This window comes from Cygnus atratus, chromosome 1 (assembly GCF_013377495.2).
Source record: "Cygnus atratus isolate AKBS03 ecotype Queensland, Australia chromosome 1, CAtr_DNAZoo_HiC_assembly, whole genome shotgun sequence".
Classification (NCBI taxonomy): Eukaryota; Metazoa; Chordata; class Aves; order Anseriformes; family Anatidae; genus Cygnus; species Cygnus atratus.
Window position 1 is genome coordinate 23690776 of NC_066362.1, and position 27829 is coordinate 23718604.

Consider the following 27829-nt stretch of genomic DNA (forward strand, 5'->3'; position numbering starts at 1 on the left):
TCATCTGGATCACTGTCTTGAACTGGCTGACTTCACTGGCCACATGAACAGTAATTCTGGTTCAGGGAAGTGCTAGATGTCAGCCCTAAAGGTGACAGCAGGAACATGTTACTTGATTAGCAGGTAGGTTACCATACTTATCATAATATACATGGCAGAAACTTTAGTATCACTTTTTATTTTGTATGTACATAACTTGCTTTTATAAAGGTTTTGTGTATAAACGTGTACTTTATGGATTTATATGTATATTGATTCAGACCTGGAATATTACTATTAATAACTGGGAAAAAAAGATTTTTCTTGACACATCTGGCTAAGTTCTTCTTGCAAACGTTTAAATGGAGAGTGCATATCTGCAGCTTGAAAACTTGCCTAGGAATTTAAGCTTACAGGCCCTAATTAAAAATACCCAAATTAGATCTAAGAACACTGTGCAGGTTTGTCTTTATTCACATTTTTTCAGTACCATTTCAGTACCATTTACAAGCTTGATGCAAGTTCCGAGATAAGAGTACAGCTACCTATTTGACAAAAATCTGGAGCTTGTTAAAGTTTGACAGTTCTGCTGTCCTATATTAAATACTTTTTAATAGGTATCTTGTCTAGGACTATCAGTTTACCTGTGGCTTCATTATTAATGGTTAATTACATCTCTTATGTGATACTTCATACAATTAAGATGTTAGGGAGTAGGACATGTAGAAGAAAAGGCATTAGGTATAGCTTACATAAGCTACGTACTGCTTCTGTTGACTCTAGCAGTTATTTTTGCTGCATCATTAGTGTTGTTTTTTTCCCACAGGTTGTTACAATAATTACAGAATTTTTAATATTTTTCAAAATATTTTAATTTCTTGGCTTGTTTTAATAGCTTTTTCAGCCTTGGAGAAGTTAAAAGCTGGTTTCTTCTGAGATAAAACCACTAGGTGGCATTCCAGAAGAAGACTTTGCTGAAGCTTGCAAACAAAATTTCCACATGAGAAATACTAAAGATTGTAAACCTGAATGAGGGTGAACCATTTCAGATGAGAAATTAAGGCAAATAGTCTTACGTAATAAGTATTAAGCTAATGTGAGAAAAAGGGGGGGGGGGAGGGCAGGGGGGCAAAACACCACCACATTTGGGTTGGTAATGTGTGGGAGGGTAGCAAAATATTGCAATCTTTTCAGTTATTTCCTGAGGTAGTAGCTGAATTCTAATTCTAAAGCTGCATTGGCCATGTGATTTAGCTGTCCTATGAGTTCATTAATTACGTTTCCTACTTTATATTAGCAATGATTTTGCTGGTCTATAAACGTTTCTCTTGTGTTTCTCAAGATAATTTTCTATATCCAAAATACTGAATTAGTCTTCACAAATACTTTAATTTAGGAATCGATTAACTTGAGTCTTAAAAAAGTTCTACTGAGGCCAAAGTCTAGGAATCACAGCTAAGGAATCGCTTTTCAGCTTTTTATCAAATTCTCTGCATGTCTTACGATTTATTTCCATTACTTTTATCATTGGTTTTGTTCCACAATTTTAGAAAGCAGAAATGAATCCCATCCATGCTATATAAGTTTACTAAATTAATAGTTAGTGTTGTAGTATCAGCATTAAATAGCAGCTATTGAAAACAAAGGAAAGACAATAGTCTTTGTTTTGAGATTTATCAGTGTTGTGTAGTTCACTTCATCCTAGTTCAGGATACCTCTGCCAAGAAGAGAAACAAAGTAATTTTTACCATGCTATTAGCTTTGTAACTATATACCTGATATTTAAATCCTAGCAACAAACAGTACACACATATTTTACAGGCAAGAGAGAATCTATATTAGGAGTACTATGTTGCAAGTAATTTATTTTAAGATGAATATGCCAGCAAGGCATAGTTTGGAGACTGATTATAATGATTTTGCTTGATTTTTCTCTATTAACTATGTTGGAATATGTGATGAAGCAAAAGATTTTATCTGCTGTGCTATGGTAAGGTAAATCAGTGCAAACGTTAGAGTTAACAAAACACTTTAAGATCCTCTGATTAAAGTCATTATGTGTGACAATCACCATCTGCAAGACAGAACCTAAGGGAGATCCAGATTGTTAAACCGGTAAAACAACGTTTAGATTGCCTTCTGACAGCAGCACTGAGGTTTTTGTTTGTCTCAAGTGCTATCTGTGCTGCTTAGTCTATCTGGAGTGGCTGTTTTCTTAACAAGACAACTTTAATCTACGTAATTTTGATTGTTTGCATTCCATGGGAGGTGGATGAAATAAGCTTTTTTGTTTTCAAGGTATATGCTTTCCTAAAGAAGGAAAAATAGGAAAAATCATCTTCCACGGTGCAAGTGAGTTTGAATGTTTAATCGGTGTGGTTATATGACAGGGACAAACTTACTAGCTCTATAGAATTACTTCTGGTCCTCTTCTACCATGAGTTCAGGTTCAGTCCAGGTGTCAGAAAAAAAGATACCAGTAGTAAGGGGCAGTTTCTGCCCTTTTTATGGGAAGCAGGCCTGTGTTTGTAAGCTGAAGGATGTCTGTGAGACTTCGTAACATGAACGTGGCATACTGTTACATGGCGTGTGGATGTAATTTCATATATTTCAATATAAATATAATTTCATGTTTCAATACAACTTTTTTTTCAGGATCCTCCCAGAGTCTGGCGACACACAGCTGTGCCTCCCACCTCTAAAATAGCTGTGCGAGGTCGCTGTACTCTCGCCTTTCCTGCAGCGCGCTGAGACACCTGTGTGAGCTGTAGCAACAGGTCGTTTCTTCACAGCCCTCGAATCCCCTCACACGGGTCTTCCTTTCCCCTGCCTGCAGAGGAAATGCTCAGCACCCTCCCGCTCACCCTGTAACAAGCCAGGGCCGGTGGGAAGCCAGGGGTTTTACGGCGGGGGTGTCCCCGTCCCCTCACGGCTCTGCCGCCGCCATTTCCCCGGCGGTCCCTGGCCGCCCTTCAGGGCGCATGCCCGGGGCCGCGCTGCCATGGTAGCGGGGAGCGGCCGCATCGGGACGCCCTGACAGAGCCGGGGGGGAAAGGAGCAAAGCACCGGGGTGCCGGGGGGTACCGGGGGGTCTCAGCCGTGCCCCGAGCCGCCCTGGGCCGAGGAGAGCGAGGGGGAGGCGGGCGGTCAACGGCCCGACCCGCTGCCCCCTGGTGGTGCCCGCCCTGAGGGGCGCTGAGGGGAGGTGAGCCCCTGGGTGTGCGCGCTGAGGGAGGGCCTGGCCGCCGGCTGGTTTTGCTGTGAATTCCTCCCTGTGCACGTTTCACGTATGTATATATGTATCTAGATACATACACGCATATGCAAAGGGGCTGCTGACCGCTCGCTGGCAGCGTGCTGGAGCGTTATGTCTGCTAAAGACCTGTGAAGATGCTAAGTGTTTTGCAGTTGCAGGAAAATAAGACGTCAAGTTACTCTAACTAGGCTGTTTGGGAAAAGATCAGGAAAAGTTTTTCAGAGTAGTGTCCCTGTGGTTGACAGTACACATTTTTAAATAGATACTGTGGTTATTCTTGCTAAAAGGCTAAAAACTTGCATCCTTTAGGAAATGGAAGGTGCATCGGACCGCATACTTGAAGCTGCTAACGCAGAGACACCAGCTGCAGAGCGGCCACCCGCAGGAGCAGGAGAAGCTGGGGAGGCCAGGAATGCAGAGCCACAGGGTGAGCCTCTGCTGTCCGGAGGTGCCGGCACAGCACAGACAGATGAGCCGCCTGGAGAAGGGCTAGGTCATCACGAAGCGATGGAAAATGGTGAGCAAGGTGTGTGTGAGCCACATGGCCCATTCAGTGCATCACCCGAGAACACATCTCCTGTTACCATTACGAGTTACTCTACCTTACTTGAATTAAGAAATTCAGAAAGGGAAAAAGAAACATCTCAAAATGCAGTGCTGTCAGAGAATGTGACAAGTTCGACAGTGACAGGTAAAGAACTTGTAAAAATATTGGACATTAGTGCTTTAAGGAGATTTTTTTTTCTTCAACTTGATTATGCCATCTTGCACTCCCCACACCCTCCTTCTGTTCACATTTGCAGGTTTTTGGTTTTGAAGTGACTTTTAAAATTCTTATGTAAAATTTGATTGAAAAGGTGAGGAATGTATTATTTATCTCACATTGTGATAGCAATTTATAGACTAATATGACATTTTATAGGGCAATCTTTGCAGAAATGTATATGTTTATGTGTCTTGTACAGGTATTTTAAAAATAGCAGTGCATAATTCAAATATAACAAGAGTTCTAATAATTTAGTCTAGATCATAGCGGTCACCTTGCTATTTTACCTTTCTGAGGTTCTCCTGTAACTTACCTGTCACCCTTCTGCACTCCATGCCTTTCTCCTGCAGTCCCTGAAACGCTCCAGCGCTTCCTGCACTTACTTTGTGCTTCTCTCTTCTGTCCTGTGTGACTTCCCCTTTTCCATTCAGCACCCTGCATCCTTAGGTCTTCAGAGCTGAAGGTAGCGCATCCCATTCCACGTGTGAGCACAGTGAGTGACAATAAAGAGCAGCTGCCTGCCTGCCTCTTGGCTGGGTTGTGTTCAGATGCTCTTATTTCAAGTAGCTGGTCATCACTTCCTGGGAAGAGCACTGTACCAAAGCCAGATGGTGTATCTTATCTCTAAGCCAAAAAGAAGTAATTTCTGGAGCTTCAAGCTAAGTAAATCTGGTTCATATTGTAGTCTTTGAATCAAAACCACAAAGTCAAGTGTCATGTGGAAAACCACACAGATATGCTTAGATCAGGTCTAAGCTGGAGCGGGTTTCATTAAGATTTTCAATAAAGGTTCACTGTGTACATGGGTAACTGTTATAAAATTATTTACTTGAGAATAAAACATAAATTTACCTACTATAACTTTTTAAATTGGAATATGAATGACTTTTTATGTGGTAAAAGTATTACATCAGATCTCTCTTTAAATAGTATCTAATACTGCTTCAACTTTCTGTTGAAGCAAACTGTTCTCCAGCTTAAAAATCTGTGGTTATTCTGCCTTACAATGTTTCAAAACAATTGTCTAGGTGTAAACCTGAAAGAGGTATTTTATTTGGTTTGAGAAGCATATCAGAAATTAATTTTGTTTTTATTTCTTTAGGAAGCATAATTGAGGATAATAAAACTCTTATGTGGAGTATGGCTACATTTCATGAAACTATCCAGTCTGAGAAGTTGCATCTTGATCTGGGACATTTTCCTAGGAAAGCAGTTCAACAGGATTATTGCATGCCTGATGTCATCCCTGTCAGAGTACAAACAGGTAAATGGTGTTTTTAAATGTGTATCTATGTAGATAGATAAACAAACATTTTAAAATCTCAATCTGTTACTAAAAGAAACAATATTTCTGTCTTGGAACTTCTGTTTGAACAGATTCTGATACATTCCAAGATGTAGCTGTAAAAATTGAAAGACCTACTTTTCGTAAACCATTTCTGGGTGGATTTAAGAACAGAATAACTGGAGTGGAATTTCATAATGCAGGATCACAAACAATACCCAAAAAACGACCTGAAAAAGGAACTACATTATTTTGTAGGGAAACACAGGTAATAAATAGCTTTATAGTGTCTTTTTAGAATGTTTTTTTTTCTTATTTTTTCTAAACAATAGAATGTTGACACAATTATTTCAAATAGGAATGAGGACGCAAGTCAGCAGTAAGTATGCAGGTGAATGTATTTAATGGATTAATATCATTAGGCTTGTGTTTTTTTTATAAATGGCTAACTTTTTTTACTTGTTGTAGTGAGGAAACAATCTCTGTATTTTGTTACAATTTGACATGCATTTTTTCCTCAGACTGTGTTTCAAAAAAATAAACGTCAACAAACAGCAAATCCAACATCAACACAGATGACTAAGGTCGGCCTGTATGTGTCAAATGTGACTGACAAACTAATAACACCTGGAAAGTATCTCACAGCAGAAGAATACCATAAACGTCGACTTGAAGCTGTAAGTTCTCATCTGTTTGCAACTGTATCCGTGAAGTAAAGTAGTACAAAGGTTATTTGAATATTTAAAGAGTGTTCAAAGTGTAAATTCAACAGTGAGCTTCCAAATGTCAGCTTAATCTTCACATTTTGTAATCTTTCTGATACAGTGTAAGTGTGTGTCTACACATTTACAATATTAGTGTTTTCAGCAGCATTTGAGACCTTATGGTTTCTTAAATATTACACATTGTGAATGTACTGATTTCTATTTTAAGTTAAACTTCCATACATATTATTAGGGATTAAAATAGGCTTGTCCCTATGGCATTCTCATATCTTTAGAAGGAGTATAATGCCATGTACGGCCTCAAATAGCTGAAGTATTGGATTAGGATTTACACGACTTGCATTTGACCTTCTGGATTATGTGTTTTTGTGTGTATGTACGTATTTATATATTTATTTCTAAACAGACCTGACACATGCAGTGGGCTTGTGGGTTCTTTTTGGTTGACAGTCTTTTGGTGCACTGAGTTGCCTCAGGTAGGTGATTCTGACAACAGATTCTGTACAGTGATTGTGCAGAGGTGGCTGTTTAGGCATTCTAAGTTTCTTTATGCAAACCACCTCTTCAGTGACTGCACACCTAACTTAAGTATGACTTGTCGTTATGTTAGCCAGGACACTGCTTTGTAAATGCTCTAGTTCTTAATTTAGTTGCTTGAAATAGGCAGTTTGAGTCTAACTAAATGGATAAACAGTTGGTTTCTCCAAGTGTCTAAGTGGGATAATTGTATGGACATGTTTAGCCAGATGCGTTAAAATCTTCTGGTTAGAAGTTTTCTATAAGGAACTTACTATAAGTCTATAAGGAACTTACTTTCTATAAGGAACTTAGCATCAGCTGACACCCCTAAGATCTTGTAGAAATGGAACCCAAATAGCTATGCTGTTTGGTTTTAAATTGATGATTTTTTGGTATTGTATCACATGTAGGTAATAGTATTACAGAAATATTTCCGCCGTTGGCATGCTAGAAACCTAGTACAAAAATTGAAGGAAGAAAAGAGATTGAGGCTGGCATGGGAGGCACAAGAAGAGTTACGAAAGAAAAAAGAGAAAGAAGACAAAGTGAGAAGGGAGCATGAGCGAAGACTGAACCCTAAAACAAAAGAAGACTTTGAGCTGCTTTACCATGCTTTAAAATGTAAGTTTTTCTTAAAGGGATGCTCTTAAAGCAGCAAAAGAGTACAGTCTAAAACAAACTTCTCTGGTTTTGACAGGTTTCTTTCTTTTTTTTTTTGTAAGGAATTACATGACTTTTATATATTTCTAGAAGCTTTTTAGGAAATTATCAGCTTACAGAATGGTGCTAGTATTTGTGCTGTTTTGCAGGACTTTTTTGCCTGTTTGTTTTCGCCTTCATCTGTAATGATGTAAAATCAGCTAGAGGAACAACTTTTTATTTTTTTTTAAGAATCAGAAGTTTAAAGTAACTCTGATGCGTTTAAGTTGCTGAAAATAATGCCATCAGAAATCACAATTAAGATCCATCGTTTACCATTTAAAATAGATATTTTCATAAAGGGCTACATTTTGCCTAGAAATTTACAAGAGAAATGAAGTTTTTACTTTCATCCATGTCCTCTTCTCTCGCCATTTCTTTTCCTTTCTAATGTATTCCATGTTTCACAAAACTGCTGTCAAAAATTCAAAAATCTGTTAAGACTCCTATAGGGCATCTTGAAAGACTTCTCCTATCAGAGTGGATGATGTCTAATACAGACAATCATCTTTAAACTTTTCTGGCAAAATAAAGTGCAGATAATTGGCTTAAAATCTTACAGGAGGATAATGTTGTAAATATAACAGAAAATTAGCATATGCCCTTTTGGAAAAACAAAATCAATAGAAATGTACCAGCATATTAAAAAATAAAAAATAACAATAAAAATAAATAAATAAAAACCTGCAAGAGTTCTTTTAAAATGTCTCTTTTTAAGCAAGAAGCTTGCATTGTCACTTCTATCAACTCATATTTTATCTAAGCCTACAGTGCTTGCTTATGGTATAATTACTCTTTGGCAGTTTTTACCTTACTGTTCCTAATGCAGATCTGACCTAATGGATTACCTGATTCATTGCGAAGCTACCGGACCTACCTTAAACCATCCCAACTATTTTTCCTATTGTAAACTGAGTAAATAAATTTGGTGGCATGTGTTATTCATATAGCTTAGGCTCGTGATTCAAGAAGCCCCAGGTTACACACGTATCTTTTAATTCTGTCATACTTTGTGGCACTGAACAAATTGCTTTGTCTAAATGTGTAAATGATATAAATATTACTGTTGTGACAAATGTAAAAATTTATTACTGGTCTTAAGATTTAAAATTTTGGGGATTATATCTTCCTGGGATTTGTGCTTGCTTGGTTGGTTTTTTTCCTTCCCTCTTTCTCCTCAGAGAAGATTTGCTTTTTACTTCTGAAGAATTGGGCCCTTTTAAGATGTGTCTGACTTGATAATCAAAACCCAAGGTATTCAACTGATTATTTTTTCTCTCCATTTCTGGCAAGTGCTCCTGTTTAGTATCTGATTTTCTCCAGTATTTTCTTTAAAAAACTGCTTCCTAGTTAATGTGCTATCAACTGTGATACAATTCTTTGTGTGTGGAGAGGCTTATTTGGAATAGAAGCAACGAAGTTGAGATAAAGTTGTGATTAAGCACGGCTTTTCCTGATATTCTTAGATTTAAAACTTATGGTTGTATAAATGTCTCTTTTGCCTAATTTAATACAGTTGGATTCACATATAACAGAACTGCCAGTTTTGCGTGTTCAGGAATTTAAGATCTAGGCAACCTGAGAAGTATGTGCCACTTCAAAAGCTGTAGAGAAACAAACTAAACACTGGAATTTGAAATGTACGTTTAACATTTTGTTAAAAATAATTGGCTGGTATCAATCTGTTTGTTTGGGTTTTTTTTGTTTACTGTTGTTGGCTAGTTGCTTCTCTGGAGACTTGCAGTCATGCTCTTTGTTATAATAGAGCTTAGTGGTTCTAGGAAGTTGGTTTGTTTTTTTTCCTACCTGTATCTGAAACTACTTTTACATTCTTATAGTGTCAACAGTCTACACAAGCTAAATCATTGTGACAGTAATAGAATGAGGTTATTGTCCTCTAGAGATTGTGAAGGTTATTGCTGCTGATCACAGCACAGGGATAATATTACAGGGTCAGCCAGTAGAAGCAATTCATTTTGGTACAAAAACTTGCCTGCTGACTGTCTGGTGCAAATGAGATGTATCTAAATATTCTACGTGTCTGCGTATGGAGACATTTGTTATTTCTTTGAAAAGTATGAACAACTTCATTGGTTCTATAAAAACACTAGAATAAAAATTATAATGATCCAATCTCGATCTGTAAAACATAATCTAAGAAGAATGTCTTTAACTTGATTGTATGTATATGGTGAATCAGTAGGTGAGTGTGGATAACCGTTTCATAGCACCTTCATCTCTGCAAGTGCAAAATTGCTTATTGTATTTATTAACTCTACCTTTGAAGTTGCTGCCCCCTTCAGGCATATAAAGCTTCATGTAAATTAATTCTATGCTGTGCTTTTGTTTGCTGAAATGGCTTTATTTAAAAATATATCTTTGGGTAATCAGAATTTGTCAGACAGCTGTCACATTAATACCAAAGCTTGGAGGGCCTTAAGGAAATGGACTGAAATATTTTAAAATAGAAAACATAAGGTATTGTAGATAAGGAAGCCACGGGCAGAAAATAAACCTTCCTCCCTTCCCTCCTCCTGCCTTTAATCTTACCTGATACAGGATGTTATAGGCTTTTTCAGTAAGCGTGCATCACATTGTAGTTTTCCCTACCCCATGTTTTGCTTTTGCATAAATATTCTGAAATAATAACAAGATACTTTGAGATGCTATTCAGGATTATTGAACCTTGGGATATTACAAAGTTCCCCACAGAAATGTCAGGATGTATTTGAAATGGAACTGACCCTTCAGAAAAGCCAGGAATTGTTATGATGTATGCAAAGCAAAACAGCTTTCCATAAACATAATGATTTTACTGAGGGATTCCTGTAAGGGCATGTAGGCTGCATATCAGCGGTTATATTTGAGGAACGGGTACCACAAAATAAGCCATGATAGATGTGTCTGCACGTTTGTTATTAAGTATTTAGTTTATACTTCAAAGTGTAGCAGGTACCTGTGGTTTGGTGATTTGACCCCGTGAGTGAGAAGGCCAGGTGCTCATACAGTATGTACTGATTCACTGGCTGCTGTCTTTATTATCTAGTGGCTTGGTGTCCCTTCCTTCTATTTAAAGGCTTCAGTTTTGGAAGAGGAAATGGAGAGTGAAGGATTGTCTAATTATAAGTGCGTTTCCATCTGCCTTACGTGGCAAAAATGATACCACTCAATATTCACTGTTAAGACCTGAAGAGCTAAACATGATTGTCAGTCAGGTGTTATCTCGGGTTTGGATGACATCAATCTTCTTTAGTTTTTACTCATTTCTGCAGGGAGAAGCAGTGGTATTCTAAGCACTGAGTACCAGTGGTACCACAGTAAGATGCTGTTCTTAATCTGTTGGGAGGATCTTCATGGTATCTTGTCTTGCAAGTTTGATCAGCATTTGTTTAAAATGATCCTTGTGTTCGTATCATTCAAAGCTGTTTGAGACTCATTATTATTTGAGATGCAAAATCATGAAGAAATCATCGCATCCTGCATTTCCATAGAAACTAAATTATTCTTCTTTTTCATTTTTCTCTTAAATTGTCTTTGAGTTTGGAGTATGACTTGACAGTGTGGAATTGATGTACACTCACACACTCTTAGAACATCTGTATCATTTACATTAATTTCTGTGCCATTTTGTGTGTACTGAAAATATGGGTAACAATCAATATGGAAACTCTTTTTTTATTATTATTAAAAATAATAATGTCTTTAATAGGAAAGTAGGAATTTCACTGGAAAGCATCTAAAAAATACCTAAAATATTTATACCTGTAGCGTGGAGGCAGGAGGAGATTGAACGGATTAACGGAACTCTTACTGGAGCTGAAAGAAAGGCAGCACTTTGTGGACTTCTAGAACAAGAGGCACAACTGATTGCTTCCATTGGGAGACACAAGCTAAATGCAGATGAAGAGAATCAACAAAAAGCAGTACTGCACTTTCTGAGTAAGGTCAGTAAAGTAGTTTTAGGCTGAACATAAAGTTCCAAAGTACAGGAGCAGAAAAGGCATCTGTAAATTACTAGCCCAAAGTAACTTTTATAGCTTTGCCAGTTAATCATGTGAATCCTAATGTTCTCTACATCCATATTTTCTCGGTGTTCATGTCAGTGATACTCTTTTTCCAAGCTGAGAATTCCCTAGCTCTGTGACTGATTATTGAAGGATGAACAGTGCATCGTTAGGACTGTCACTTGAGATTTTTCATATACAAAAGTAGCTGCGTATATGTATAATACAGAAATCAGCACTGAGCAGATTAATTTTGTGTTGTGTAACCATCCTGCATAAAGGACATGATTCTAATGGCACTTTTAACATCATGCAAGGCTCAAATTCTAACGGAACTCAGAATGGCTAATTTAAGCCATTATAAATTATCCGGACATTGTATATTATTCTGTATTTTGTACTGTCAGAATCAGAATGTAAGAATTCACGCATGAAACTATGTTCTTTCTTAATCAGTTTCTGTATCTTTAAAAATCTGCCTATAAGCTTCTCTTTCAAAAATACCCAGTTTCACTAAAGAAAACTAATGACTAAATGATCTTCCCGCCGGTATGTTCTGTTCATTGCTCTCTATAGTGGAAAAAGTTTGCTATTGCATTTAAACTTAAATGCAAACTTTTAAGTATGCATTAAGTATTAGTAAAAATTAAATTTTACCCCACAGAATTAATTAGTTATTTTTTTCTTTTTTTCTTCCCTCAAAAATGTTATACTGCAGGAGCTAGATTTGTTGTTTATTTCCCCATTGAGCACAGGCTTCTGTTCCTAGGTAATCGTATGCCTGTCTTTAAAGGAAGTATTTATTTTGTGTTCCTGTACAGGATAGAAACCCAAGAGAGCTTTAACTGAATCTTATATCTTACTGAACTCAGTGATTAATTCATTGATTTTGGCTGAACTACAATTTTAACTTGAGATTTTATTTTTGTGTAATCATAGGGATGAAATTTAATGTGAGCGTTCTTCGGGCTCTCATCTATTTGAAAAACAAAAAAGAGAACTATTTCATATAAAGATGATTTAGAATGACATTGCATTCAATGGCTCTTTATTGTGAAGTACAAAAAATAAAGTTAAAACATTAAAAAAGAAAGTTAAAACAGCAATCTAACCCATCAGAAGATTTTTTTTTTCTGTCTGCTTTCAGGGAATGTGAAATAATTATTAAAAGAGATACTGCAACAGCAATAGTTTGGGAATATCAAAATTTTTTACACTATTTAGTGCTCAAAAGTGACAGTTTTGTCTAAAGGAAACTGTTCATTTTATTATTGATGCATGGGAACAGGTCCACAAAAATGATTTGATAAAGTCTATCATCTTTCTTCATTATGAACAAATTACTTGTCTGAAATACTGGGGGAACTGCTACCAGGTTTTTTGCCATGATGTGACTGAATTCTCTGTTAATGCTATCAAGAGTGCAAAAAAACAAGGAAATTAAATATTTAGGAATGGTACCAAAAACCATGAATTATTTCTATGTTAAATATTTGGTTCTACTATTTAACTTCTATTCCTTTATCATCCTCTCAGAAAAAGAAGCCTGGATCAGTCTACAGCAAATATATTTCTCTCTTAATTGTATCTCTATTTTTCCTTTCAGCACTGCTTTCCAATGTGCTACCCTGTATAGATTACTTCTGGTATATATTCTCAGGAGCCAGACAGTTTTCTTGCATTTAGGAATCAGAAGCAAAATGTTCTTCAGTACTAGAATTCCTAGTGATAGGTGATGGTTGGAGATTCATGAGAGACCTGAGAGACAAGAGATGTCTCTTTCCAAACAGTGGGCATACTTCAGGAGCACTTATTACTAATTTATTTATTCATATTTTACATTTATACATTTGCGTTTCAGTACAGAGGCTAATTTCTTTCTAATTTGACAAGGAAGTTAGCTTAATTTCTGCATCTTTTCATGATTTTGTTTGCTTCTTTGTTTTTGTTTTGTTTTAAGATCATTTTTTAACATTATTTCAGCTGTAGTGTTTGTTTGGTGTTGGACTAACCCATTGACATAGATAGCAGCCTAACACAGGAGATAAAGTAATAAACTCTGCATTTCTTAAAAAAAAAAAAAAAAAAAAAAAGGAAATGTCAAACTGAATGGATGGCTCATTATGATTGTAACAATGCAATTTAAACACATGCAATTTATTGTTGGAGTGGATTGTAGACACTTTATTCAGTTATTTCTTCAGCTTTGAACTGATGATGTTAATCCAGCCACTTGCCATTGAAGTTGTAATGACACCTTTCATGTATGAAGACTGCAAGCAGCTCTACTTTGCTGCGATAGCCAACATGATACAAAAGTTGCTTTTCATGGAAACTTTTGTTCCCTTCATTCCTAAATTAGGCATGTACCCTAATCTCGCCTGTGTACTTTTAGAACGGTTTCTCCTGGTCATGCGTGCGTAGCCACTTCTAGGTGGGTCTTTTTTGCACCAAGCTCATTCTTCTGCATTCAAATTTTGAAGAGCAAAATTGGATTTTTTTTAAAGGTGATCCTGTAATTATTAACTCTTGTTCTGTTCATACCTTTCAAGCTTTTTGCTATTTCTGCACACATCTGAATTTTATTTCTTTGCTTTGCTTACTTTTTTCTCTCTGTATCTGTGCTCTTGTGTTTCTCTCAGGTGCTTTTTTCTGGTTTCTTGTGCTGGCAGCAGAGTGCAGTTATAATAGTCTTGCTCTCTGAAGTAATACAGATAACAGCATTATTGTAAATTCCACAGCACTGCCAGCAGACTAAAAGGCACGAGAAAGCTGGGTAAAAAATCTGTAATTTTAGTTTTGTTACGTCAATACTTCATGAAAATAGTCCTGAAATCAGTGAGCCTGGGGTTCTTTCTGAAACACTTGAAATCTTGTTCATATTGATGAGACCTCTGTATTTATTTTTTGCAATAAAAAGCTGCATCACTCCTTGTGTTTTTTTGTTCTTTTTTTTTTTTGGCTTTATTTTATATAATATCCCTTTTTGATGAGGTAGTGAGGAAGTTACAGATAGGTTTTCTTGATTTGAATAATTTAAATGTGATCATAATATAGTTGATCTGTGTTACAGGTGGTCTGCAGTGTACAACCCTGAGACTGCTAGCTCATATCTGGATTGTGTAAACTTACCAAAGGAACCTAGCTTCAGTAACTGTGTCCTAGGCAAACTCTGCTCAATGACTCTCCCTAGCATAAGCAGAAGACCTTTCTGTCTTACAAAAAGTGATTTCATTGTAGAGGATCAAACGTATGTACTGCATTTAAGTACACTGTGGAAAACAGTGATTGTTGCCTATCTACCTTATGAAAAAGCTGCAACATGATGTTTCTTCTGAGTTCTTGTGATTCTAATTTTTTTGTTTGCCTTTTTTTTTTTTTCAGTATTTCTAGTGCTGTACAAAGTTAGTGTAACAAAGTCACGAAGTTATGTTAGAATGCTCCCTTCTCTCCGTGACAGAAAGCGGCTTCTTTCTGGTTTTGCAGAAGTTCAAAGATTTCATTAAGGAATGACGAGTTCTACTTTTCACTAATGTCTGTTTTGCTGTTGCATTTCTTAATCAGTTTTGGATCTGGATTGTGATCTCTGATTAACAATACTTTAATTATAGTTCCACCCCCACTGATAAGGTAATTAAACTTTATCCTGTATTAGGCCCTCTTTTCAATTACTTTGTCTTTCTTTTGGTTACCTAATTTTATAATTTATTTTAAGATGAAAGCCCTATTTTGATGTGGTATAGACTGCTCCTATCTGTTCTGTCTATCTAACATTCTTGCTATTTGTATGACCTCTCACCATCGCAAGCCATCATAATAATAATCACATAGATACTAGAATCATATTCACATAACTACTCAGGCATCCGAAGGCTTCATGAAGTGTTGCTCTAGTTAGCTTACACTGAGATCTCAAGGTGAAGTTCACAGGTGTTTGAGAATACTTAAGTTCCAAACGCAGTGAAAGTGAATAATTAACGCACACAATGAAATTAAAAATAACTGTCTCATTGTAAGATTAAGGAAGAAGAGTGGAGTTAGGCAACGATGGGGAGAGGGGTTCAAATGCCATCTTTCTGTTGGATTTAGATATCTACCTCCATGGTTAGTTAGCCCCACACTGTATCAGTGTGGTCAGCAAGCAGAGCCAGTCCTGCAGAAAGAGAACGCCAGGACTCTTCAAACTGAGTAGTGCAGCTGATCCCATGTAACTTCTCACTGTAGAAGTTCAAGATGTGCAAAGAGAATTGGAATAGTAGGCATATGGTCTGTGGTTAGGTTTGCAAACAAGGAGCTAGCTAAGTATGCAATAAGCTGTAAATTCATACTGTACCTTAGTCAGCTTTACCAGAGTCTATGCCTTCTATCTGCCCATACAGCTGGTGAAAATAGAACAGTTCCCTGGAGATGCTTTGCACCGCAGTAGCCTTCGAGGCCTTAAATTTGAGATCTTTACACAGTCAACAGTCCCATTGATCTTACTGATAGTTTAGAGGGATTTATGACTGCAAGATGAAACACAGAGCAAATGTATTCTAACACTACTGTCAGTAAATTCATTTTAAAGAAGTAGAGCGTATCCCTGTAGGAGAATATTATTTATTTTTAGTATACTCCAAGTCAAAATTTTCATGACCTGCAATTTTAAACAAAGTGTGCAATTGAATGCTCGCTCTGGTGGAAAAGATACCGTAGAAGTATCGACAATAGAATTAGCCTTTTGTGTTAGTCAAGCATTAAAGTCAAGTCTGTGTTTGCTCTGGTGAAACTTGATGTAACAATGCACTTGTTCAGCTGGTGATCAGTTTATAATAGCTCAGTTGTACAAATTGTTTTTGAAGTGTGCACAACCCAAGAGATGGAAAGCATATGATGGAAAAACCACTGAAATGGATACACCGTACACACTCCGTGCCAGGGAACTGCTTGAAATCTACCGCAGTGTTACCATGAATGACATCCCACAAGATGAGAGAATAGATGTGCTGTTAACACTCAGATGTACAGTGAAGGTATGTTTTATTTTTCTATTTATGTTTGGCTTGAAGCTACACTTTCCAAAGGTACAGTCATTTAATTATGTCAATACATACGCAATGCTTCTTCTGGCAAATAGGTGCCAGTGTGATCAGCTGGCAGCAAGAGAGAGTCTAATGTACCATGAGAGAATAATTTATATTCCAGATATACTCTAAATTCACGTTGCACTTTGTGATGTACGCATTTTTCTTCAAGTTGTGTTAGAATTTTAAGTTTTTGGTCTTTTTTTTGTGTGTGTATTAAAACAATATATATTATAAATTGTAATAAACACCAAATATTTATATTTTCATATTTTATATAAATATTTAATTATAATAAATATAGGACAAAGATTACCTTAATATTTGTAACAACTTGATGAAAACCATGACAGAAAGGTTACTTTTTTGTTTGTTTGTTTTTCTTTAAACAGATGTTCCTTTGGTTGAAAGATTCTCCATTTAGAACCTTATAATTTCTCTGTTGGTTTGGCTGCCACTTTTATGGCTGGCAAATACTGATTTTTTTTTTCTTTTACCTCTCACTCCCCATCCCCACTGCTACTGCCAGTATTCGTAGTGAAATAGAAGCTGGCTGCATTTCTTTTAAATCCTTTATTTTTTTATTTTTTTAAATTCAGCTTTAAGTCACTTTCAAGATGATAAGTTGATATCAAACTAGAATAGAATGTTGCTTCCTGGTCTTATGGAAACAAACTAGCATCTTCCTGATGCCTTTGGTAATAGCAGAATTTGATCTGAAGTCAATATGACACTGGGAGCATTGCTAATTTATGAACTTCTGCCCATCTGAATACAGTCGTCGTTGTGGTAATCAAAGTCTATAATTTCTGTAAACTAGCACTCATGTTTTAGGTGAAGAAACCCTGAACTTAGTCACCTGCTATCTATCTCTGGAGAATCTCTTCATAAGCATTTGATTGATTGAAATGACTAAATTACAAGGATGTTTATAAATCTCCCAGGCCTTTAGTGTGTGTGTTTTGTTTGGTTGGTTGGTTTTGGTTTCGTTTCTTTTTTTTTTTTTAATTAAAAAAACCCAAAACATCTACTATGTCTATATGTTACTCCTCCTGTCACATAACCAGAGCGTGCCAAAAGAAGCCAAAGCTTCTTAGGGACTTCCTGGGGCTTTTGGAGGCTGAAAACCGTGCCTGTGTTCTATGCCTCATCTCAGATGCTCAGTGTTTTTTAGTGCCTCCCGATTTGCAGTTCTTCATAGCTTCAGTATACATACAGGCTCCTTAAAGCAAAATCTCTAAGTATTCTCATTTTTTTTAGCTTTTTACGTTAGTGTTTTTAGAGGTTATTTTCCTAAGACACTACAGGTTCTCCTGTTTGTATTGTGAATGTAAGGAGGTGTGAATGATGAATGGCACAGTGTCCATAGTTTGCTTTCATATCTGTGTTAGAATTATTTTGTTTGTTATATTGTTGTGGTGGTTTTTTTTCCCTTTTTATTCTGTACTTCCCTTCAGGAACATGCATGTGAATTAACAAAAGAAATAGTGGAATTAATTGACAGAGAAGTTGATCTTATGTCAAGAGAGGTGAAAGAATGCAACTTAGAAGGACTGAGGAAAAGAATTTGTACATTATTTCTTCAGTATATTAAAATGCCCGAGTTTAACCCTGAAGTTGCAAAGATACTTAAGGTATTGTTCCAAATTTTGCAGTCTGACTTAATGGCCGTGAAACTAAATAGGATAGAAAATGGGAATGGAAAACCATGAATGCTTTTTTATTTTATTTCTTTTTGCTGTAGAATTGCTGGAGGAGCTCCTCAAGAAGTAAAAATACATACGAATTTTCATAAAAATCATCTTATATAGTCATATAGAAAGCATAGTTTTAACATGGTTTTAACAACCTGAGAAGTAGCAGGTAGTAAAGAGAGAGAACTCTAAATGGTCTTACAGATCTTACAAGGTAGTAACAGGAAATTGTAACAGCAACAACACCAACCAACAGAGAGATCTGAAAATGACATAATTGCAAAGCATTTTTTCTTCCACTGGAAGAAGGTGTAACGTCTCACAAGTCCAGGAAGGGGGAACGTTGCCATTGTCAAAGTGATGAGCTGCTGTTGTACAACCGATTGTTATTTAATGAAAAGCAGATCCAGCAAGGTGGAAGATACCTCTTTGAAGTTGTGTGATTGTTTTTTTTTTTTCATTTCTAACTACAGACTATAATAAAAATATCATTCATTATGGCTGTTTTAGGCAGAGACGTATTCTGCATATATCAGGAGGGGATTCCTCTTATAGTGTTTGATAGCGTCTCAGGGATAGGGACCTAGTAAACGATCATAGGTTTTAGAATTAACTAACAGTAATTTTTCACTAAGTTTATAGTCAGGGTTACCTAGATGGGTCATAGCAGACAGTGGGGATGGGAAATGCTTGTTTTTTGTAGCTTTTGGTTAACTGTATCTTGAGTTCAAGGTTGAACTGCACCTATTTTTGAACCTTGTAACCTTCTGTAGACCAAAAAAAATATGGCAGTTCATTAGCAGACAGTCAAAGTGACCACAGCCTCTTCAGCATTTCAAAGAAAGGCAGATGACCACGGTAGGTAGCTGGATTGTCAGATTGTTCAAGCTACCCAATTACAGACTTGGGTCTTCTGCACAGACTGCGTTATATTCCTTTCAGAACCACAAAGCAAGGTGAGGATGAAGAGGTTGTTAGCAAGTTTAGTTCACTGTCTTCCCCAGTATTGCTTTTGGACACGGAGTTTGGATGATTTTATATTTTTATGCCAAAGTATTAATATGCCTGCAAGTTCAAGGTTTTATCTTTGACGTGAAGAGCAGATTCCACATGAAAAATTAAATGCTGAAGAATTGGTTTCTGCTTTCTGTGTTATCAGCCATTCTGGAAAGATGACAGTCTGCTTACAGAAAAGCACTAGCAAGAGCACTGGAGCAGAAGGTCTTCATATAGCTTAAAAAACAACCTGACTGATTTGTATAACTGGTTTAAACAAGTACAGTAAGAAAATAGAATGGCTTTCGGTCTTCTGTTTAAAAGAAAAAAAAATCTATTGAGTATTTTAAAACAAAATAGTGGCTTTTAAATATTAGAATATTTGCATAAATATGTGTAAAATCTATTCATGGTAGAGTTAGGGTGACACACAAGTAATACAAAGACACGTTGTGATAAATTAACTTTTTTTTTTTAATCTTTTAGGTTCCACCAGATCCTCTAAAGCTTTATAAAAATGTTAACTTCTGTCGTAGCTGCGAAAATTACTTACCATCTACTGAATTTCCTGTTCCTGCTAATTCCCGCACCATTGGCAGATGTCACTTGTGTTGCAAGCTTGATAATGAGGCTCGGCGACGAGAATCATTTTTGAAGTACAGACTTATACTAGAAAATCTCAGAAAGTCTGAAGCTGGTTACCAGGATGATACTAAAATTGTTTTCTTAGTTCAGGTACTGTCTGAGAGATCATTGCTAATAATGGAAACTGGTGGCTTTGTCTCTAATTTTCCCTTTATTTTGTGGATGTAGTTGACAGGAAGAGAACTAGGCTAAAAGCTACAAAAACTTCTCCCTGTAATATGTGATGTTCGCTACCATTAAGAAAAAGCACTTAAGCTCTTGAAATGTAGCTGTGGTTACAAGCAATATATTAAAAGAAGGTAGAAGACTAGCTAGCAGGTCAAAGAATCAGATGATCCAGATTCTCTGGTACTGCTGTGGTGATACTGTTGCTTAAAGACACTGGCATCATCGGTAAAGGAACAGTGATGTTTTTGTGGCTGTAGTATTGCTGAAGACATAGTGTTAGTAAAACAACCTTAGCCCCTTTTTCTGAACTGTTGTAGTAATACAAGTGAATTGTTTTATGTTCTCAGAATGAAAAAAATAAAAAATAAGGTCTTTACATTCTGTTTTATGTCAGCAGAGCATCTGTATAGTTGGAATTTTTACTGCTTTGCATTCAGTGAGAGAGATTCACTAAATATTTAATTTTTCTAAATTATGTACTATCATATGTAATTATATGTAATCTTCTGCAGCATTTCTAAGCAGGTAATGTTTCTTAATGATCATTACAAAAACAACTCAGTTCAAAGAACTTTTTGCCTCTACCTTCGACAAATTCTGTCTCTTCTAGTTGTTACTACTTGTTTTGTCAACAAAAGAATCTGACATCCAATATCCACTGGGAAAGTTTTAAAGTAATTGCAAAATGCTATCTTTTGAAAATTGAACAGCCCAAATTTATTTGAACATTCTGGGATTTAGAAATAGGAATCTCTACATTCATCTCAACATTCATAGGACAGTTTTGAACTGTATTTTCAGGATGTCTAAAACAGCAACCAAGCAAACAAAAGCCAGACATCAATATGCCAAAAGGAAGATTGGATCTTTAATTATAATGCCTATGTTAAGGAGTATAATAGAAGAGTTTGTATTTAGTAGATGCTTGTTTGTCAATACTGGTTTCTACTTAAGCTGAACATTTTTTTTTCTTTTTTCTTTATTTGAATATGTAAGCATCCTCCAAACTCACTTGGATGTCTCACGTCACATCACTTACGAAATTTTTCCAGCAAACACTTTTGGCTGCATTAGAACAGCAGATGCCTGACCTTGCAGAATGCTGGTGGCTGTTAATGCACTGACATGACTGCTTTTTAACTGCTGACACTGAAAGCCCTCTCTTGCCATTGCAGTTTTACCACTACAGCATCTCTGGATACTCTGTGTCATTTTCATCCAAATTAACTTCTTCTCTTCAGAGCTGTAAATATCTAAACAGCAGAGATTTGTATCTTATGTTATTAATTTCCTTTTTTCTCTAACATTTCTTTAAATTATTACATTTTTCTGAGCTATTTCATTTTTTTTTTCTTCCCCTAACAACCATTATTTTCCCTCTACTCCAGTGTATCCAGAAAACAGCTCAAAGGCATCCAAAATGACTCTGGCACGACTAGAAGTCTTTTGCAACATCTACGACAACTTGATTTATTGTCCAGTGCAGTACCAAAACTGGATTGTCTATGGACAGATGCAAGACTTTTGTGATAAGATAGAAGATTTTTCTTCAGATGTCTTGCATACTGATTCTAACCCTGCTTGGGCTGATCGCTGCGTGCTGCTAAGGCAAAAAAAAAAGTAGTTGGTGTGTGTTATGGTAGCTCCGCTACATTCAGCTTACTGCAGCTAAAGACCTGCTTTGTGGTATCAAAATGAGCTAGTTCAGCAGCTGTGTCAAGTCCTGAGGCTGCCTTTAATTCTTTCAGAGGGTTTAACTATGCTGTGCTCCTTAGAATCAATGGCACATAGTATGGCTTTGATTTTCTTGATGGGCAAAATCCTAATGGGAGTGATCATTTGAACTAATGAATACTCCTAACTCCTTTATCAGTTCGTTGCCTACCCTCATTTCCAGTCTCAGCTGCTGAGTGCTCTCTGATACTTGCTCCCAACATGTCATGTGGCAGTGGTTGAAGGGCATTTCTGTTTCTTGGGAGAACAGAACAAGTTACTGGGATGGAGGGACAGAGTGTCTTATGAAATCAATGAACTGTAAATTTTCACAGCAAAACATGTCTACCTTACGAAAGTGCAGAAGTTGTCTCTTAAATCAAACTTTCCCCCATAACCAGACAAGTTTTAACACAGAACAAGCTTTTGCCTATTTTTCAGGGAAAAAAAAAATAATCCAGGAAAAAGAGATTGTAGATGTTTTGCATGGGACCTTACATACTTCAATATAGATTTTAATAAATTCTTTTAAGAAGTATAGCTTCACACATACACACACACACGCACAAATAGTAGTACTTGCTAATATGTCTGCTTACGGATTTCTGGCTTCTTAGAAGAAGGTATAGAAGTTATTCAAAATTTTGTGAAAAGGAGAAAATACTGAAAATAGAAGCAATTAGTGAAACCTAATAAAGGAGGCCCCGTAGGACCAGATTTATACCAGATGTAGGAGTAATCCTATGTTCCTGGAATTAGTAGGCACATATTTATTATCAGTGGAAGTTCTAAGCCAAGCTTTTATCTACATTTTCCCTAGAAAGGATTTAGATGGGCTCCTGAATTTTTGGAAGCAAGATAGATGAGAATACATGAGGCTGCATATCACTAAAGCACCGTGCTGGTATACTTGCATTCATCCTTTGTCAGGAATTTAATAAGTAACATGTAAATGTTTATTTTAACAAAATAAGTGAAGATTTCTCCTTAGAGGAATGAGCCTTTTCAGAAGGCTAGATAAATGGAGGAAAATCTGTTTAAAAGTCCGTTGTTTACAGGCTCCTGTAGATAAAAATCTTCTAATAATGTTTCTATGACTGATACAGAGAAGAATCTATGGAGGGCGACTGAAAACTTTGACAAAGTTCAGTGGTAACTGCTGTCCTAAATTCTTTTTTTTCATTTAAGATGCTGTTTTTACCAAGTTTTAGTAGTGATTTCAGATGGCTAGTAATAAATTAAACAAATTAAGATTAATGCAAAATAACCTGAAACATGGGTGAAAAGTATGTCTAAAGACCTTTCTGTACCAGAGAACCTTTACGAACAGACCTTCCATTATATTTTGTTAATGTTGTAGAGTAGCTACCTGATCAGATGTGACCTCATTTGGTAAAATGAGTAACAGAGTCACGAACACCATAAACTCTTACATGTCAACAGCAGAGTGAGGGGAAGAAAGCAGAGCAGGCAATTTAGGGTCTGTCACAGGTGAGAGTTTTTATTGGCCTAATTTCCTACATTTTCCACACCATATTATCCTGACTACATGTAAACTTGAAGTAATTTAGTAGTGTAATAACAGTAATAATTCAATAACGGTAATTCTGAACCCCTGAATGAAATGGTAAACATCTCAATAATAACAGAGATGGATTATTATTATTAACCAAAGAAGTCTGAGCAGGTTAAAGCATGCCATGTGAGAAAACAAAAACATGAGATTTAAGAAGTTCTTAAGAGCATTTAAGCAATCAGGATGTCAAAGGAAGATAGGAAATTGCCCTTGGCAGAAACAATCAAAGAAAGAATGTAGCATTTTAGAGATGACATAAAAATGTAGTTCATAATTGCCACACCATGCTAGAGGAAGATGTAGTGTATATCTAGACATTCTTTACCCAAGTGATTGTATGACATGTGCATAGAACAATATTTTATTCGAAGATTTACTTGGATTCTTACATGGTTACCATGTTTTTGTTGTAGAATGAAATAAGTTTCTTCTTTCTTACCTGTTTTCCATTTCAGCTGCAAGATCTACAGTACATGATTGAGAACATTTGGAGCTGTCAGTCCGCTCTTAGTGCCTGCAGTGACCTCTGTGATTTGGTGATGGTCAGATGGGATAAGCAGCAGGAGTGGTCTCCGTGGAACACAATTCTCCTCACTAAAGATGAGGCAGATGCACATCTTAAGCTGTGTAACCTTCAAGAGGTAAAATTTAATGGGCTTAATTTGTTTCCAATACTTCTCTTACATTTTAATAGAATCCTGTGTGTAGTGATGTTTGGCCAAAGTCCTTACACTCATGAATGTTTAAGTTGGCCCACTATATCTATTTAAATAATTATGTCTGTACTATTAAATAGACAAGGCAGTAGTCCAGAGGGCAGCTGGCAGAGTACAGCTCACATCCAATGTACCTAAACTGCCTTGCCCTAATTCTCCCACCTGAAATTCAAGAAGCTAAGTAGCCTCATCCATGCCGCTTACCGAGAATCATTCCACACCTGTGATGCTCCTTCATCTGTGCTCAGACATAGCCAGCCTGGATGTAAAATATGCTAAGCTCTAAATACTGTGACACCTGTGTACTTTTAGCCTAGTCTAGGCTTTAGCCTCATTTATTTCTGTCCTCATAAATTTATCATCAAATAACAGAATGACATGTATAACCTTTTGTCTAGAACTTAAGTATTTCTCATAATAAAATTTGTTTCAACTTTCTTACATAGTGCCACTTTCTTACGTTTAAGTGCCGCTGAAAATGTAGTCTTACAGTTTATAATTAAATAGTAGAAACGCAATGGCAGCTCTGAGTTGGGAAAGCTTCAGAATTGGTAAAGAAGTAATTGAAACTGTGGATTTTTACACCACTACCCCCAAATCCCATATCTAAACATAGTAGTCTGGTAAATAACTCACTCCACTGGACATCGTATAGTAGAGTATTCAGTTTTCTGTGGCACGAGAGAATCCTGGGGACTGTGTTTGTCCTGTCATTAGTAATGGATTATTAAGCCTCTCTCCTGTAGGTTTCTGATTTATATAAGTAGTGATCCAAGGTCATTTTTATATAGCATTCTTTTATTCAGGGTATTGTTAATTCAATTTCTAACACAGTATGTATGCATTACAAATGCAGCTTCTGTTGTTAGTCATTATGGAAGTCTTGAGAGAATCTGAGAACTAAATTCACAGAGGAAAAGAATTACCCAGTGAAAGTTTTGCTTTGGGAACAAAATGTGTTAGGGAATTCTAAAGATAAAGGGAATTCAGCTATCTATATTTTTGTCTGTGCATGCCTAACTTGTGTTTTCAAGCAGCCGTGTTTATACGAGCGTTACCTTTAAAAGTTAAAATCAGTTTCAAGCTGGAAATTCCTTTATCCACTGCTCTATCTCACTTTCAGTTAACAAGGCTGTTCAGGCAGTCTGAGTCGAACAATGCTTCTCTGCATCCATGAATCTATGTTACTGGCATTATAGCAGGCAGAGGTTCTGATTATGCACTTAGCTGCTTTAACTTCTTGAGTCTGGATGTCATCGTCAGAAATGCCATTAACTTGATTAGGTCCAGAGATTACACTCGTGTTTTTGATATGAATGATAAATTGTAGTCAAAATATTTCATTACTTTCATGTAACTGCAATAAAACCTTTTTCTGTTTGGATTTAAACTTTCTCTGTCATTGGATTCAGCCCAAGTACTGAAATTTAAACTACATTAGAGTACAGAGTGAATTTTTTCAGCTTTTTTATATTATTCAAGTACAGTGAAAAGCAGAAAGTAAACAAACTTCATCTGTGAAGACAAGTAAAAGTCTTGAATTTCATGCGCTTTTTATTAAACGTGTTCTAAGCTGGTATACGCTCTGTATATACCCTTGAAAAGAACCATTAATTTTCCTGTTCCAAATGGTTTCATTCGAAGTTGGAGAACAACAACTGTATGATTGGCAGAGGGCCGCAGAAGGTTCCTCTGCATCTCCAGCTTCAGAGGAGGTGGGAGATAGCTCAGAAAAGCAACAGATAAGATACGCAAGCCTACCTTAAAATTGTACATTATTTGCAGTTAACTCTTGCTACAAAAATGGAAATGGGCCAGCAAGGAATTGCCTTTCTTCATTGGTAATGGCCAAAGCTCTGTTTTAAAAAAATGTGTGAAATAAGAGAAAATGAGGCAAAGTTAAAATGCTGTAAGTTGAATCACTCGCATTCATTTAAAAAAAAAAAAAAAGCCCCTTAAGCACTTTCTTTAATAGTGATTCTTATTCATAATGATGACTACAGAGATAGCAGTTTTGTTTTTTTTTCCAGCTAAATATTATGCTTATTTACAGCATCATCTGAGATAGTACTAATCACTAGAAATTGTGAAAATATGTTATCACTGCTGACTCAAACACTGAAAAACGCTTTCTGCTGTGATTATTTGTAACTAATCACTCTGATTCTTAGTAAGCAAATTTCCTGTATTTATCACCTTGCAAATGCTGATATTTAGCCATTGTCATTTTTAATTTTTGAAAGATAAATACAACTTTTCTTACTTGAAAAGAAATAAATGAATGTTATCTTAGATGGCTAAAAAATGCCAGAAGTTTTCCTGTTTTTAAAAGGTAACATTTCACAAGGAGTGGTTAGTGATTTTCACTGTTGGACCATAAGGTAGCAGTATAGAACTACAAAATGTTTTATTTCATTCTCTAATGTATATGAATAAATTATATGGCTTAGTCCATTGAAGGGTCACTATTTATACTGTCTAAAATATAAAGCAATCTGTGGACTGATGAATATTTTCATTGTATTTAATGGCATTTGGATTTTCTTTCAGGCTTATGAAGCAGCATTTATTCACAGAATAAAACAAAAACATATCCGGGCGAAAAAGTACTTTGCTCAGATCCCAGCGATGACATCATTTTTGCCTAGGAGTGACAAGCAGGCTAATGCAAGTTAACTTTTAATAGCTACGCCTATTCCTACCGGTACAAAAACATAACTCATAGTGAAGTTAACTGAAGTTAAAGAAGTTACCTGAATTATTGATTAATACAATTTCCTTGATTTTGAAGATTTTTTTACCAATATCTTAATTGTATAACATCAAAATAAACTTCTGCCTGTAAAATAATTTGATCCTGATTATTCAATATAACTATATTTCATGGTTTATAACCTCATTATTTAAAAAGTAAAATATTGTTGATGAGCTATGTACATTTATGAGCTATGACTGCTTTGCTGTGCATGCCTGTGTTGTTTGGAATATTTGTTTCTGTGTAATATTGCTTTTGAGGAAATCTAGCTAACTCTGTTATCTTTCACTTAGAAAAGTAACATATTAATTTTATATAAATTATTTAATTTCATATTAATATATTAAATGTATTTTTCTGGCTTTAAGCATATAAGGCAGAGAACCCCTCAAGCTGTACATTGCTGTAGAACAAGAGAATTGATATGGCCTTCCAAATATAGCTGCTTTGACTTGGAAACATTGGTGTAAAAAAGTAACTTCACTTTTTATGGCTCATCTTGTTGGTCATAATGGAACTGCCAGCATACAATTATTGTATCCGAGATCATGAAATTATTGTGAATCAGGCTTAAAAATTGAAAATATACAATGCAGACTGTTCAGAACATTTATTTTTTGAGGAACTTCTGTTATTTAAAGTAGAAGTTAATTGCTTCCCTAAACTTACAGAGTTACGGTTATGTTTGATTATACTTACAGAGAAAAATATTTGATGGTGTGCATTCGATAAAGTCCTACAGAAAGTTGCTAACTTCTGTTGACTGCTTGAAACCTCTATTCTAGCCACATCTTTCACCAAGGGCAAAGCCCTTTGCTCTGACATACAAAACTGTCTAGTAAAAGCAGTAGCATTTAAAAATAGAGATAAGCATATATTTAGAACCAAACAGCTGGTAACTAGATTGATTCCTTCAGCGGAACATGAACTTGTAGGCTCGACTGACCGGGTGCATTCTAACATCAATGGAAGTCTTTCCACTGGTTTTGCCATTAAATTCAGATTCTGGATTTTAGTTCAGTATATGAACTAGTAGCACATGAGCATTCCCATTAATTTACGTACTTACCAGGGCTTGAGCCTTAAGATAAGCATGGCCGCTAAGACTGGGCCTCTGCCTGAGTGATAAAAGGATTTTTGAAGAAAATTGTGGGTTGAAGGGCAAGAGCAAAAGCATGAAACATATAGACAGTAGCCTACTTCTTTATAAATTTCTTTCTTTTTAAATGTCTGTTTAAAAATGTACTTTACAACCCCTGAAAGGTGGTTT

General features: G+C 36.1%; 1 protein-coding gene across 6 annotated transcripts; it reads left to right on the forward strand.

Moving 5' to 3' along the window:
- The first annotated feature begins 2298 nt into the window (after positions 1 to 2298).
- On the forward strand, positions 2299 to 27286 carry IQUB (IQ motif and ubiquitin domain containing). 6 transcript variants are annotated; one of them, XM_035559412.2, is made up of 13 exons: positions 2299 to 2331; positions 2635 to 2756; positions 3545 to 3926; positions 5104 to 5265; positions 5379 to 5554; positions 5808 to 5963; positions 6941 to 7151; positions 10998 to 11173; positions 16075 to 16245; positions 17754 to 17930; positions 19473 to 19721; positions 23544 to 23729; positions 26355 to 27280. In XM_035559412.2, exons 3-13 carry the CDS (start codon positions 3548 to 3550, stop codon positions 26478 to 26480), a joined length of 2169 nt encoding a protein of 722 aa, XP_035415305.1. In that variant the 5' UTR covers positions 2299 to 2331; positions 2635 to 2756; positions 3545 to 3547; the 3' UTR covers positions 26481 to 27280. The 6 variants fall into 6 exon arrangements, with proteins under 6 accessions (XP_035415305.1, XP_035415307.1, XP_035415306.1 ...); XM_035559414.2 differs by lacking the exons at positions 2299 to 2331; positions 2635 to 2756 and adding an exon at positions 2984 to 3184 and having other exon boundaries at positions 3545 to 3752; positions 26355 to 27286; XM_035559413.2 differs by lacking the exons at positions 2299 to 2331; positions 2635 to 2756 and adding an exon at positions 2984 to 3184 and having other exon boundaries at positions 3545 to 3761; positions 26355 to 27285.
- The last annotated feature ends 543 nt before the right edge of the window (positions 27287 to 27829 follow it).

Coding starts and splice junctions, on each gene's coding strand:
- IQUB (XM_035559412.2), top strand. CDS start 3,548: ATGGAAGGTGCATCGGACCGCATACTTGAAGCTGCTAACGCAGAGACA. Junction 11,174..16,074: donor TACTGCACTTTCTGAGTAAG/GTCAGTAAAGTA, acceptor TTGTTTTTGAAG/TGTGCACAACCCAAGAGATG. Junction 19,722..23,543: donor AAATTGTTTTCTTAGTTCAG/GTACTGTCTGAG, acceptor TTTCCATTTCAG/CTGCAAGATCTACAGTACAT.